General features: G+C 46.2%; 1 protein-coding gene across 2 annotated transcripts in view; it reads left to right on the plus strand.

The window, feature by feature from the left end:
* Positions 1-16,222, plus strand: part of LOC135899636 (uncharacterized) — a 92,683-nt gene that overhangs the window by 58,792 nt on the left and 17,669 nt on the right. For both annotated transcript variants that reach the window (XM_065428940.1, XM_065428941.1), the window contains exon 4: positions 183-394. In XM_065428940.1, coding sequence (XP_065285012.1) covers positions 183-394 — 212 coding nt within the window. The remainder of the gene's footprint in view (positions 1-182; positions 395-16,222) is intronic.

A 16,222-nucleotide genomic window follows, 5' to 3' on the forward strand; every position in this document is an offset into this window, starting at 1 on the left:
CGTGCTTGATGCATTAGTTCACTTGCCGTACCTGCATTTTTTGTTGTTGCCCCCTCCCTCCTGCTCGGCAGATCTTCTGAATGTTAAGGTCCCTAGGTTGGTAGGTATGCGTGTTCATTGCTTTGGTTTACATGTTCGTTTCACACACTGTGTCCTTTTTATATTATTTTTTTCCCCCACAGGAGGGGGCACCTTGCAGCAGCCTGTCAGTAGTGGCAGGGTGCTGGTTGAACAACCGGCTTCAACTGATGCCAACCATCAGGGGCCTCCCATCTTGCAGCGACACGTGTTGGCCAATGGGCAGCCCCCGCCAGACCCCGACAGCATCCCCGTGCTGGAGCCCATAACCGCCGAGGAGCACTTCCATGCTGAGATGCTGCATCAGACTATTCGGGTGGGTGCGACCATACTTAGGCAAAATAAGCGGCGCTCATTTAGACTCACTCACATGATACACATTATAGCCTAGGGCTCACTCAGACACTGACTCACTGGTATGGCACTCAGCCGGTAGACTCCAGACTCACCATAAATTCGACCTAGGCAGGCTTCACTGAGACTCACTGGCTCAGAGTCGCACACACTTGGGCTAGCTCACACTCATGGAGTCACTGGTTCACTCACACTGGCACCTTCATTGGTCTGCTCATTCAAATCCATGGAATTGCACATGGAGACTTCCTTGACTTGTACCCACACATAACCCGACCGGACTCGAAATTATATACCGACTTGAAAAGGCATTCGGGGCCAAACAAGAGCTGGATTTAGTCAGACGAACATATACTGACATTACATTTGAGCAGTTACATAGGCATGCTGAGGTGTGAAATAGACAAGTGCAGGTGTGTGGAAGAAAGAGTGGAGATGGCGCATTGTGTCAAGTACTTAAACTATCATATTGTTATGTTCACTCACACGTGGGTGCAACATGCAATTGTTATTGCAATAGCAATCATATGGACACTCCAGGCGCATTTCTGCCATTGGCGTCTACATGATGTTCCAAACAAAATCCAAGTGCGATAACACAGTAGCCGTGCACCATATGCTGCAAGTGTGAGCGAAAGCATGTGAAGGGTGAGCCGAGGATGGTGGCTTGATCTCGCGTGCGTACAAGGGATGAAATCAGGGAGGAGGTGCACCGTCTTCCACAGGCACGAAGCCACCGGGAGGGGGTCTACTCTTGCTGCGGCTGCATGTGGCATGACTGAGCGCAGCCGTGTGGGCCCCATCTTGAAAGAGCTCTGCCATGAGTACCAAGTCTAGGTGCACTGCGGGCTGATAGCTTCAGGCACACTGTTCTCGCTGCTTAGTTCAAGTAGAAGCAAGAGGCAACATGAAAGTCAATTCACTCACTGGGGCTGCCGCTCTTTGTCGTGCCAGAGTTTTGGCAGCTAGTGTCCGCGCTCATTGAATGAGATGTGTTTACGATTGCCTGTGCGTGCCTGACACTGTGCTGGTTCATTTAGTCAGTAAGCAAATGTTTACGAGTTTAAATGTACGATAAAACTACTACAGTGAAACCTCATTGCTACGAACACCACATTAACAAACTTTTCAGAAATCCCCTGCTGACTTTTTATAGTTTCAGTGTTAATATATTTCAGTGCTACAAACTTAAGAATAGTGAACTTTTCAGAATAACAACCACTATTCAATTTACCTGTGATGTTAATGCCTCAGTACTACAAACTAGTATTCCGAAACCTGGGGATTATTATATTTCCAAGTATCCTTCACGGCAGCTGAAATAGAAGGCTAGCAGACCACAAGGTGCAGAGAGCGGACATCACTGCACATCCGTTCGGAAAACCTGAGACAGTGCCTGAGAAAAAAAATGGCTGTGGCTTAGGTAAGGTTAAGCCCAGGATGCGAAGCATACTAGCCTTTATTTTAGTTGTTGAACCACTGTTTAGCCTGGTGAACTGCTGTTGCTTGGCTATATTTGGTTTGGCTAGACGAAGAAACAACTCATGCATTACTGCTTCGCCTTCAAGAGTGGAACGCGACAGCGTTCCCGTCGACCCGCCAAGGGGTGTAAGACAATGGGCTACAGGGCAGCGACTACGCGCCCCGCATTGGACGCGGTGAGCGTCGAGCAACGCAGCGTTCGGCGCGGCAACGAAATGTGCGCCTGAGCAAGGGACGCACGCCTTAGAAACAGCTCGTTTCTAAGGCAACACCGCATTCACTAGAGGCGCTTTTGTACCGCTTTGAAGCATCGTACTCGTGGCTCAGTGGTAGCGTCTCCGTCCCACACTCCGGAGACCCTGGTTCGATTCCCACCCAGCCCGTCTTGCAAGAGTTGAGCCAAAGCCACTTCTCCTCTGTCGTGACGTCACGGTGTCACGTGGTTTCATGGCGACACCGCCGCGCCTGAGGAGCTGGGTTGAGCTCTCGTAATATGCTTCGCATAAAACAATGTGAGTGAGCGGAAGCTACAACACATCAGGCTTTGAGAGGGCATGTTCCACCCAGAAAAGTGTCGCCTAGCAACGGAGGTGCGTCTCTCCTTTCTTTCGCCCTTCTTTCTGTGCATGCCTCTTTCTTTCACGCTTCTTTTGCGGCAGTACTAACTGAGCATGTGATGAAATGCAAGCTCTGTACTCTCAGCGATGCCGCACGGTCGCACTTCGCACTTTCCAGGCAGTGTCGTTTACACGCCTTTGCGCTTTGACATAGTTCAGGTGTCCACCTGGAGCAAGACAGTTGCGGTGCCCACGGTAAGAAATGTGAAAAACAAACAAAAAACGAGAAACATTGCACTTTGTAGGCGACATGGAGCTATCTTTTTGACAGTGGTTTTCGCTGTGTCAGTGTCTGTTTTGCACGCATCGCTCTTATACAGTGCTTCAGTGGTGCTTGGCGGCAGAATATATGGAAAATAGCAACAGCGCATGCCGAGAGCCAACAGCAATGTTTTCGGGGATAGCTCTTATGGTGACAACTTATGGACTGATGGGTCGATGGGCGGAATGGTTAATTTTTGGGACTTTCACTATAACGATCTTTCAGAATAACAAGCAATTTACCGTGGCCCCTGAAGTTTGTTATATTTAGATTTCGCTGTATCCTTATTTCGTATAGCTGTCTGCTAATTTGCTATCACAATCAATGCTTTGCGTTTCAGGCGAAACTGTGACTTTTTATAAAAACCTGATGTGAGAGGGATAGCAAAGGTTGCCAGATTGGCTTCCTGAGCCAGAGACGAAGAAGTGAATCATTTATCTTTTTTTTTTTCCGACCCATGCTGCTGTCTGCATGCAGCTCTTCCCCAATCACTGAAGATTTTGACAATTGTTTGGACATAGTCAGTGCTATAAGTGGTCTTTAATCACCAAGGTAGCGTGCTAAGTTCTACCAACTCCATCAGTGTCTTTGTATACAGTGTAGTTCACTTATAACGATATCAAGAAGGATAAAAAATTCTATCGTTATAACTGATCATTGCTATATCTGGACTGCCATAAAATAAAGCTGCCAAACGTACCATTGTCACTCCGAAACCAAATTTGCCACTTGCAATAAAAGTCGACGTTGTAGAAAGTAAGCTGTGAAAAAGAAAACTTTAATTATACCTCTAAACAGCATGTCACGCATTAGGTGCACTGTCCAAAATGTGCACTTGCGGAAGTTCACAACTGCGGTGTGCATCACGTGCTGCACGAACACTGGAAGCTATAATTTACTGTGCACGAAAACACAGGCCACTGTCAATATGGTCGTCACTGCCGCTGCTGTCGTCGCCTCCGTCGCACAATGCTGCCGCCTGTCGCGACAGTGATCACTCCATCAGAAATTTTTCGCTGAATGAGGCAGCACTGTCTGCACTGAGAGACTCGTCCATCGAAACACCACCTACCTATTTTATCGCCCGTAGCGATGTACTCCCAGAGTTCAGTATTGTCAGCAGCGTCTACTGTGTTGTTTTGACAGAGGGGGTGGTTTTGCCCTGACGCACAAAGCCTGCCTTTTCCGTTAATCAGCATGGCCTTCATAGTCGTGGTGCTCCCGGTTTTCAGAATCGTCGATATCATCGACCGCGTGAGCTTGTCCTTTGAGTCTTGCAAAATTTGCAGCGTCATCTCAAGCGACACAGCTTTGCGCTTTGTCGGTGCACCTGCTGTTGCTTCCACAGCGTGTATTTCCGCGATTGCTGAGAAAGAGAGGGAGATTGTAGAAAGGGAGCACAGGCATGGTTCACTCCTCACCTTTTCTTTTCTTCCAGGCGCTTGCCAGCGATGCGAACGCGAAGCAGCAGGCGCCATATTGTGGCACGGTAATGGCAGCTGATCGGAATTCGCGTAGGCAAACTTCTCGCCCCATGTCAGTTAAGGGGAACTTAGCAACGTAAATGTCATGATTATTCTGCATGTAAAATGCCATCAAAAAGGCAGAATTTCGATTGTTATATCTGATATGCGATGAATAACATACTATTATATATGGTTTTTTTTTTCTGATAGCCCTAATGCACAAGTTGATACTCTTAAGTCGGCTCATCATCATAACTGATATATATTTATATGTGGTATCGTTATATAGCAAGTGGACTGCACTGTATTAGCCTCATGTGCATTCTCGTGAAATGCCATATAAATCAGAGCATAGGCTGACTCATTGCCTGTTTGCCAGAGACCGCCTAGTGAACGTCATTGCCATCACGAAACAGTGACAGAACAATTTGTCACATAGCGTGATGATGATGGTGATGCAATTTGTCAGTCTTTGATTATAAATGCTAATTAAAAAAATAAGTTATTTTACATGCTAAGGTAGCAGCAGCAGCAAGTCATGTCACATTTCTGTGGTGTTCCCAAGAATTGCACATGTCACAAGGCAAAGTAGCTAAGTGTTAATCTAGGCAGGGGCCGCCATCCGTTTATAATTGTTGCGGAGTCATTTGATCGTAACGAAGGCAATCTGCAGAGTGTCTACCAACCGGGAATCCTCAGGGAATTTGAACAGTCTGGAAAAACTCAGGGAAAACTCAGGGAAAATTTGCTGTAACTTTATTGAAAGGGAATGAAAGTCGTGTTAATGCTGGCTCCAGTAACAGAGGAATTGCAACGTGTCATCATTGACGCCGTGTCATCGGCAAGAGGTATTGCCAGAGTAGTTAACGACCGATTTTCCAGACGCCCGATTTTTCAAACATGCCCTATAATACGCATGGCTTTGCGGCACCACCACGTACTCCATATAGTCAATGTATATTGCCCTGACTGCATGTCTGAAATGACATTAATCAAAGCCACCACTACCGCCATTTTGATTATCTCGTCGCCTCGAACCAGCACTCTCGCACGCAGATCCGCTGGCAGCCATAGCCATCACCGCGACAACGTTAGGCATAGCTGCTTCTACATTCGCTATTAAGCTTCTTGCCGTGCGGTGCTGTGTTTTTCATTGAAAGAATTCGCCTTTGTAATCCTCGCGATTGGCTTTGAAGCTCGCAGAGCACAACACGTTGTGTAATGTGTCTCCGAAAGTTAGCTTTGCCTTAGTACAGAAGTGTTACGCGGTGAAGGATAACAAGCGTGGGAAGGGGTAATTGTCAAGGGACACAGTATGTATTCCTTAATTATACACGCGTGCTCCCCCATCGCCTGTCACAGTACGAGCACCGATGTGCCTAATGAGTGTACTGGCAGGCCTTAAGAGCTTTTTCGAGCGTGCCTGTGGCAATTTTAGCCCGTAAGGGCAGTTAAAGACATGCATTCATTTTTTTTTTTTTTCGAACTGCCAGATTTTTTGGATGTTTTTGTGGCCCGTAGATAATCTGAAAAATCGGACGTTGACTGTACAACTGACCAAGACGATGCCTAAAATGATCCATGGGGTGAAACGCAGCAGAAGGAGGATGAAAACAGAAAGGACCGACGCACCGAGGAATTAACGGGAAAGGACGCGTGCCGCCGCCTCTTTGAAGGAGCTTGAGCTCAAAAAACAGTGTTGGCTGACACCGAGATGTAGGTGTCCCTCATTGAAACCAAAATAAACTCTTTAAAGCGGCGAAACCCAACACAGAGATGTTGTGTACGGGCTGAGAGTATGTCAGGACAGTTGAGGTTGAATTTCCAGCTGCAGAGAGAAAATCTTAGTTGTGACAAAACTCAGGGTTCATACCGATAAGCTTGCTATTAGTTGATAGAAATAGCTCATATTCAAAAATATTTACTTATGTATACATCTCCTTTTTATTCGTATTTGAAAATGTTTGACACAATTTAGAATGATTTATGCCATTTTTTTCGCTATGCCCTCTGTTTTCTTTTTTAATAAAATAGATATTACTTCTTACTATTCAAACTGGATTTAGTCATTTTTTGTTTCAAGATGCTTACTAGAGAGTGACAGCACTGAGCAACATGGTGTTAGCCTGCCTTGACATAAAACAAAGTTCTGGCTCATTCAGGGAATTTAGCAAAGGTGCTCAGGGAAAACCTGGAAAGCTCAGGGAATTTGGACATGTCAACTTGGTAGACACCCTGACTCTGCCATCAATGTATGCCAGGTGCCTTAACCATGTTTTGAGCCGCACACAAAAAGGGCGCCTGCTCTGCCACTTGTTTTAGTATGCGCAAGGCTCCCGTGGGGAAGCCAAAACGTAAATATATACAGTCGAACACGGATATGTCGAACCCACATATATCGAATTATTGTCTGTATCGAACACGTAAATTATAACCTTGGAAATTGTGTGAAAGTATAGAAATTCGTTGTTTATATCGAACAATATTTTTACCCGCCATTGGATATATATAGAACGCCGCGCGAGCTCGGCACTCACTGTACCCGCGAGCTCCGCGCCTTCGGAGCACCGCGCCTGCCTCAAAAGGCTCGGAAAATATGAGAGCAATCGGGAGGGAGGCTCAGACTGTAATCCTGCTGCGCACACTCTCCGACTTGCAGAACAGCTTTTCTCTCTCTCTCTCTCTCTCTCTCTCTCTATGTCGGTCATCCTTCCCCCGCATAACCATAGTAATCGGCTCGGAAAAGGTAGCCAGGAACGAAGGCACCAGCGGCCTCCTCTTTTTGCCTTTTTTTTCTTGTCGTCGTTGCTTTTTCGCGAGTTATGCTCAGGCAACCACAGCTCGCGCCTTTCATACATCGCTGTCGCCCTCGGAGGTGGCCATCACGAGCGCGTTGTTGGCGGAGGCTGCTCACATTCTTGTGTTTTGTGCGCAACCTTGTGTTTTGTGTGCATTATTGTTTTGCGTGCGTCTCGCAACACGTGTGACTGGATCGTTGGGCTGACGCGGAAGCAGTGGCTGCAGCAAGCACAAGCAGTGTCAAGAAGCGCAAGAACCTGGACTTTGCGACAAAGCTGAAAGCCATTCAGCATGTTAAGGCGGGCGAGAAAAGTGCGACGATGGCAGACGACTCGGGATTCCTCGGCGCACTCTAAGCACCTAGATAAAGAACAAGGCGGACATTAAGTCAAAAGCGGCGCAGCAACGAACATCGGGAGCTTGTCGTGTGCACGCTTCTGCGCACTAGAAAATTGAAAAGGCTCTCTATGCGTGGATTTTAGAGGTCTGGGCTAAGAACATTCCGGTGGATGGCCCAATGCCAAATAGCCAAATGATTTGCCACTGCACTCGGTGAAGACAACTTCGCCGACAACACAGGGTGGCCACAGAGGTTTAAGAACCGCCATAAGATAGTTGGCAAAACCATAGTTGGAGCTGTCAACAGCCAGGATATCCAGCAGTGGATTTCGAAGGAATGGCCAGAAATTTGCGTGAAGTTTTCTCCCGCAGGAATCTTCAACGCCGACGAGACCGGGTTGTTCTGGCAGATGCTGCCCAGCAAGACGCTCGACGACCGGGGCAGCATGTGTCACGGGGGCAAGATGAGCAAAGTCCGCGTGAGCGTTCTGCTCGCAGCTAACATGGATGGCTCTCGAAAGCTCCAGCCCTTTGTGATCGGCAAAGTAAGCGCACCACGCTGCTTTAAAAACTGTAAGCAGCTCCCTATCCCGCTACGCCTTCAATAACAAGGCGTGGATGACACGTCAGCTGTTTACAGAATGCAAGCGTGGGACACCGAACTGGGCAAGTCGGGGTGTCACGCTTGCCTTCTCGTTGATAACTGCTCGGCCCATCAAACCACCTGCGAGCTCGAAAACATTGAGCTCAAGTTTCTGCCGGCGAACACGACAGCAAAGTTGCAGCCGCTCGACCAGGGCATCATTAAGTCGTTCAAGGTTGGTTACAGGAGGCGACTCATTGGTAGGCTTTTGGTGAACCTCCACATGGGCACCCAGCTTAAGGTTGACCTGCTGGGGGCCATTCAAATGATGATGGGCACCTGGAGAGACGTGAAGCCGGATACCGTGGCCAACTGCTTCCGGAAAGCAGGCCTCGTGACGGCCAAACTTCCCGAAACCTGCGAAGACGGCGACGGTGACGAGTGCATGAACGACGTGTTTAGCGAGTTGTCATCCCTTTTCCCAGCCTCCATTCCAGCCGAAGTGTCTGCTGACCACTTTGTGAACGTTGAGAGCAATGTTCAGGCTGTTGCGAGCCTCGCTGACGAGGACATTGTAGCTGCAGTCACAGGGACCCAGGCTGACAGCTCGAGTGCCGACGAAGATCGTCCGGACGAGGGTGCGGCTACACACTCGTACACGTCCGCGGGGATAGACAAAATTACAATCAAGTTAATAATGAACTTGGCCCAAGAAGCAAGGAAACACTGATAAAAGCATTGGAGGCAGTCATAACAAATAAGCAAATTCTGCACAGCTGGAAACAGAGTAAAATGAACTTGATTTATAAAGGGAAAGGTGATAAGAAGAACATAAAATCCTTCTGACCAATTACGATAACATAGTTATATATAGGCTGGTGATGCAGGCGGTGAAATTACAAATGCAGTCATGGGTAGAAAGTAATAGAATACTAGGAGAACTTCAGAACGGGTTCAGAAGTGGTAGGCGCTTAGATGATAGCGTGTTCGTGCTTACCCAGTGCATAGAAATAGCTAAGGCGGAAAATAGACCTCTGTATTTAGCCTTCCTGGACATAAGCGGCGCATACGACAATGTGAACAGGGAACTCCTGTGGAACATTTTAAAAGTTGAAGGTATCGGTCATGAGGTACCTGATTTTCTACGGGAAATATATCGAGAAAATAAAGTTGAAATAACATGGGAAGGAATTAAGAGTATGCCAACTGTCGAGGTGCACAAAGGCTTAAGGCAAGGCTGTCCTCTATCACCACTGCTGTTCATGCTTTATATGATAAGTATGAAAAGAAGGTTACAACGAAGCAATCTAGGGTATAATCTGTCGTACGGATTAGGTGGAAAGGTTGTTGAGCAACGGCTACTGGGTTTAATGTATGCGGACGATATTGTACTGTTAGCAGATAGCCAGGAAGATTTGCAAACTCTGGTTAATTACTGTGAAGACGAAGGAGACGGTTTAGGTTTCAGTTTTAGTGCAGCTAAGTCCAGTGGGATGTTTTTCAACGATACAACTGATCAGGAGCTTAAAATGCAAGGCCATGAAATACCCTGAGTGGCCGAATACAAATATCTTGGGGCATGGATAAACAAAGGGCAGATGTACACGAAAAAGCACGAACAGTCTCTCATAGCAAAAGGGCGAAGAGATGCCGAGATAATGAAACATAGGGCATTGTGGGGGTACAACAGGTATGAGGTACTGAAAGGTATTTGGGAGGGAGTAATGGTGCCGGGGCTTATTTTCGGGAATGCGCTCCTGTGTTTAAGGGCAGAAGTTCAGTCGAGACTAGAAGTAAATCAGAGAGCTGTTGGAAGATTAGCACTAGGTGCCCACGGGAAAACCACAAACGAAGCAGTACAGGGAGATATGGGCTGGGCATCGTTCTAAGCACGGGAAGCTCAGAGTAAAATCCTATACGAAAAATGTCTGAGGATTTTGGACGATAACAGGTGGGCAGCTAAGGTATCTAACTACCTATACAGAAAGAGTGTTGACTCACAATGGCGGAAAAGAAATAGGAAGCTAACCAGATAGTATGCCAGACATGAGGACAGAGGAAGACAGAGCATTAAATGGCAGTTTAAATAAGGAAGGTAAAAAATTGGATAGACTGAATAGAAAATAAGCGTAGTGTTTAACTAATCGATACTGGAAACAGCAGATAAGGAAGGAAGCGTTTTATTATAACTAAAGAGGCAGTGCCCTACTCTTTGAAGCTAGGTCCGGATGTCTTAGAATGCGGAGCTATAAAAAGAAATTTAACGAAGAAGAAGACGCATGTACTGTGTGTAGTAAATCTGTAGAAACAATAGAATACCTCATACTAAATGTAATAGTATCCATCCCGATGTCGATGCAGCCACACTAACGCTTCCTGAGGCCCTAGGGCTCAGAAATAACAGTAGTCATGTAAATAAATATGCGGTGGAAATTAGCAAAGAGCGATTGGAGGATTGGTGGCTCAACAGCAGAGAGGTGACATAAGGTTAAAAGGGTAGGAAGACTTATTTAAAGAAAATCGTGAATTTTAATAACACACAACACAGGTAAACAAAAATAAAAAGCTGAGCATGGTGGCAACTGCCATCACCCCATTTCAAAGGGGACACTCCTACCTTCCATCCATCCAGTCCATCCATCCGCCGCTGAAGTGGCGGCAGCGTTCAGCTTGATTCGCCGTTGTTGTAGCGACATGGAAGGAACCGGGCTTTCGCACCTGAACAGCCTCGATAAGATCGAGGTTGGCATTTTTAATTTCATTTCCAAGGCGAAGAAGCAGACCAACATAGGCGATTTTTTTTCACACGAATAAAGCATTATGTTGCGTCGTGTGTGCGGAAATAGTAGTCATTCTTGAATGCGCCGAACAGCAGGTCATCGTCCGCCACAGGTAAAGTCTCAGGGCCTGTATTTTCTTATAGCGAATGTTTAATATATCGAATTAATTTGCGATCCCCTTTGAGTTCGATATATCCGTGTTCGACTGTATTTTAAACCATTTTAGTTGGTGTCCGGACCTCTTCCCTTTAAGTATCACCCGCTCTGGTTGCTCAGTGGCTATGGTGTTAGGCCATGGTGGCCTAGCATAGCCGGCCACGGCAGCCTCATTTCGATTGGGGCAAAATGTGAAAACACCTGTGTACTTAGATTTAGGTGCACATTAAAGAACCCCAGTTGGTATAAATGTCCTCTTCTACGGCATGCCTCATAATCAGAAAGTTATTTTGGCATGTAACACCCCATAATTTAGGAATTCAAGTATGCATCATCCCGACCAGACGGGCTTCCGTCATAGTCTCGACTTCAGTCATTTGATAAATGCAGAATATCAGGCACGCAATGGATTGTATGGACTATGACAAGCTGTTGTCTCAGACAGTAATTAAGTGCAGTCTGAGAGTGGTGGTGATGATGGACATTCAAACCCCAACCATATGCACGCGATTTTCGAGCAACAGTGCCAAGTGATAGTGTTTGTCATCACAGAGGGCAATCGGTCGCTTGTTGCATTTCCAGTCTTTGGCCAGCCAGAAAATTTTGCTTTTCACCCGGAAGTCCGTGCAGTGACTTCTGCGAGGGACAGTGTGATTGCGCAACAACATGGAAGCAACCAGTCTGCCTGCTTCGATCTGAATTTGCTCTTGCCACTTGCTGTCTGCTGTAATGGAAATAAAATAAATTGTACCATCGCTTCATCTCATCTCCAGCTAAGGACAACGTATAGGTATTGTCTTGTAGATAATATTGAGATCAATTGTTTGTTTGGTGCTCTTAGACTTCAGAGACCACCGAAAGCCGCAAAAAAGTTTTTGAGTTTTGCTCACCAGAGAGGGCGCCACAGCAATTCGTGCTGGCGGCCTGCAACAGATTTCCACTGGCGATGACAGCGTAATACAGCTTGTTTAAACATTGGTCTTGTGGTACATTTGCGATTTATTTACTTGTGCACAAATGTATTTATTTGAACTACAATGTAAATTTGTCGCTACTTTTTAAAATTTTTAGATGTCACGTTCATTTGGTTGCTTCATGCTGCAATGCGACTGCGCAACAGCGTCTGCCTGTTGATTGAATATTGCATGCCTGTGGTTGCTGCTTAAGGGAGGGGGGAGGCTACCCTGGAGACCGAACTTTTTTATTTTTTAAGATATCCAGATGAAACTTTCAGGGTACGTTCACACCACCGAACTATGAGGAACTGCAAAGTTTCATGAAGATGTGTTTATTAGTTCCAGAGTTATTGAGGTCTAACTAGGTGATTCAAGTATATGCCTGAGGAAGAGCTTGGAGAAATGCCAGGACATCGTCGGAAGCTGAAATTCACTTTAATGATCCCTTGATAGATATCCCTGGGGGCTAAGAGCCCTTTTCTTTAATTCCCCCTCCAAAAATTTTAAGACAACTTCGAATTTGATGTAGCCAGTAATGACCACATTCATTAAATTTAATTGCTTACTATAAGTGAACTGCACCAGCTTTGAAAAAAAGAAGCCTGTTACCCCCGGGCAAAGTCATTCAGGAACAGAATAAACAAAAAAACTGCATACAAATCTGAAGAGCGGTTCTTGAGATATCGCCTTCCCCAGCACCACTATTAGTGAAAAAATCCATTCCAAGAAAACAGGCCTTAAAGTTGAACACGTGTCTTTCTTTTTTTTTTTTAATTGGAAAGCTCCTGCGGAGCTTTTGATTATCTCTTGCGACTCCAGGCACACTCTATGTGTCGGATTTTCAACTGGCGACAGCCGAAAGCACAGTTCCGCCGCTGAAAAGCGTCTACGCAGTCGGCACTCGCTGCAGAAGATAGGAAGTTCGATGCTCGTACAAGACGCATATCGCGCTCCCGCACACCGAACGTCTGCACTGTCTTGGGCTTTGCCGGCATCGCTTGCGGCGAAGCACTAGCGAAAAAAAAAAAAGCTGACAAAATAATCTAAAAGATAGCGCAAGGCGATGACCAGCGCACAAGCTCATGTTGAGGCAGACGGAGCAAGGGGCAACAACGACGCGAGCGCGGTGGGCGCGACATCAAAGGGAGCAGCCGCCGCCCGTGCAGCAGCCAATGGCAGGCGCGCTTTAGCCCGCGGGATTTGAATGCGCTGCTCTGGCCAATCAGCGCTCCGCATCACATCGCGGGAAAACGCCAATAGCGCCTCAACTACAGTGTTCTAGAAGGAGGTAGTGCGCTCACATGGTGGCGGCGCTTGATGCACTTCGTGTCGCCGCCGACAGGTGGCGCGGTTCGCAGCGTCACCTGAAACTCGCTGCCATGTCGGAGTAGAATGGGTACCGCGCATTGCTGCAGTTCCCGAAAGAAATGCAACACTCACAATGTGCAATTTGCGATACTTGTTCTGCTGCGTCTTATCAGTGTACAGAGAAAAAAATTACCGCCGCAGTGGAGATGTTTACAAATTGATATAAACATGCACCTGCAGACTCGCCTCGGGAAGTTTTCGCGATCTTCCTGTGCATGACTGTTTTCCTTCTCTCGTGTTTTTCCGAGTTAATGCCCTTTGTAAAAAATGGAGCCGCGTTGTAATATAAAAGCTTATTACATTCTTGGTGAGTTCGGCTGAATGCTCACTGCAACCAATTTTGTGCGAGCACTTTGCTTTCACCAGACTAAGCACATCCAAGATGCTATCAACATGTAGTTGTTTTTTGCTGAAGCATTCAGTAAACATGTCTTCAAGCATCTTTACAAACGAAGAAAGTGTTCCACGTGGGTAGAGAAGCCCGCCTCTATCCCTGTGCAGTGTCAACGCAGCAAGCCCAGTATTCTCATCTTTGGACGACACGGTTAGCGCATTCATGCAATCCTGGCAGTTGGTTTTCATTACGCACTTTCGTGCGACATATCCAGACACATAGGAAGTTATCCTAGAGTCGCTCCTCTCTATGTGCTGGTCGTGATCGACCGAAGACAACACTACTTCGGCGCCTGGTAAATTCCCCGAAACAATGAGAGCATCTACCTGGTCCCACAAGTTGTTGCTGGGAGAGCAACTTGCGCTGCTCTGCTGTGTGTTTAGCAAGGCAGCTACCGCACATGGATCCGCATTACCATATCTCACGGTTTTCACTAAACTGTAAAAAGACATGCAGTTCATCGTAATGAGAAATTGGGTGGGCGTCGGATGATCATTACAGCCCGAGGCTTGTCTGACAATCCAAAACAAATTCTCAATAGGGCCCTGACTAAGCCGGGATGTCATAAGATACGAATAACTTAAATTTGTACGGTACGAAAGAAGCTCAAGAGTGCTTGAGATTGTGACACGCAGCCCAGTCGCTGTCACTATCCAGTCCAGTCAGCCCAGTCACATACTGCACATTGAGCCAAGCACCAAGCACAGCACAGGCACAGGGAGATATTGCCACGCATACAACGCCGGCGGTATTTGCAGTCGAGCGCCGACAACGCCGAACCAACCGAGCTGTACCGAGCGCACCTCTGCAACCGCAACATGAGGCAAGAGAAGTTTTTCAGGTGAAACATGCGTCAGCGCCCCTGGCGGGCATGCGGGAAGTCGACGCTGAGTGCACCGCGGCGGAGCGGCGCAGGGATACGACAGTGAGCCCACTGCCCCCTTCTAGAACACTGTAGCCTCAACCGCGCCGACGATGCCATTTTGCAAGGCGGCAAAACAGAGACAAAGAATTCTCGGTCAAAACGACACCAATATGGCGTGGGCAGGCCGCATGGGCCGGGAATGGCTAGCACGCGAAGTGTGACCTCATTTCGGCATTTGCGCATGTTTTGTGGGCCGCGGTGGCCTCAAAAGTAGCGCTTTTTTGTACTTTGGGTTGAATTGGGTGCTGATAATTACGGAACAGGTAGTTTATGAGACATACAACCCAAAAATATGGTTTTTCAAAAATCGGCTTTTTCGCGATTTTTCGGTTCTCGAGGGCCGCGTCCCCCTTTAAGCATAAATAAATTTCCCTTCTATGAAGGTAAAATTGGCTGGTTACATCCTATTTTTTTTATTTCCAGTATCAGAGACACAGCACACTTTTCTTGCTGAAAACTTGGACATGCATTAAATTTAAACTTTCTTTATAGGAGTTGCAGCGTTGTTTCTACGTTAGTTTTCTCTTTTAAACCGACAAAAAGTGGGTGCATATTCGGTTCAGGGGTAATTTATAATCAGGCAAGCGCTGGCAAATAAAAGGTCGGCTTGTTTGGATATTTTTTCTGCCCCTTCTTTATTTCAAGCTGCCTGATGGTTTTATCCATTTCATTGACATTGTCAGGGTCGATTTGATGGAAGTTGACTGCGCTTCAAGTGAATAATTTGTTTATTGAAGCGAAGTTTGCTTTGCCCTTGTCTGTGAGGCGGTTGTGTCTGTTCAGTTGGTTTTTCTCAGAGACAGTGTAGCATGCAGTGAAAACTTCCTTGGAATTTATGGAACCAAGAAAAATTGTCTGAATTGACCAAATGTAGAATTATTAAATGTATGTATTAAGAGAACCATAAACAAATGCTGACTACATGAACGCCCTTTGGAATGCTGAATGAATGAGCAAATCCTTTTTATATTTTTGCACAAATACAGTCTTGAAGCTGCAACTCTTGTCATCTCTTGACTGATTAGTTGGGGTGGGTGAATGTAGAATAATAGATTTCATATTAAATAAAGAAAAATAAAGCTGAATATTGAATGTTGTAAAATTTATCACAAAGCTTAATGCTTCCAAATCTTGTGTAAGAAAAACAGGTGCGGCACTTGCTTAGAAGTCTCCTAGCATTGCATAACAAGAATGCAGCACTAACTTAAGTGCGTAGATATCATGATATACGTACAGTAGTGTCTGCTTTTATGAGAGGGAACCCCAAATTAGTATGAGAGCACTGATTACAGCTCGGTTCTAGTGTATGAAGGTCTGCAAGATATTTGTTTACATTGCAGTCCACTTATAACAATATCAAGAATAAAGAAAAATCCAAGTGTTATAGCCAACCATTGCTATATCTGGACTGCCGTAATAAAAAAATCTGCTGAACATACTTTTGTGGCTCTGAAACTAAGTAATTTGTTGCTTGTGCTAAAATAATAGATGTTGTAGAAAGTGTGCTGTCAAAAATAAAACGTTTTTTATACTTCTAAACAGTGTGTAAAAGCATTAGGGGTGCCGATCAGTCAGAAACCTGCACTTGCATTTGCGAGAGTTTCAGGTTCACAACTGCGGTGTACATTGTGTGCATATGCTATGCAAACACTGGCGGCAATAG

This window comes from Dermacentor albipictus, unplaced genomic scaffold, assembly GCF_038994185.2.
Source record: "Dermacentor albipictus isolate Rhodes 1998 colony unplaced genomic scaffold, USDA_Dalb.pri_finalv2 scaffold_16, whole genome shotgun sequence".
In the NCBI taxonomy this organism is placed as follows: domain Eukaryota; kingdom Metazoa; phylum Arthropoda; class Arachnida; order Ixodida; family Ixodidae; genus Dermacentor; species Dermacentor albipictus.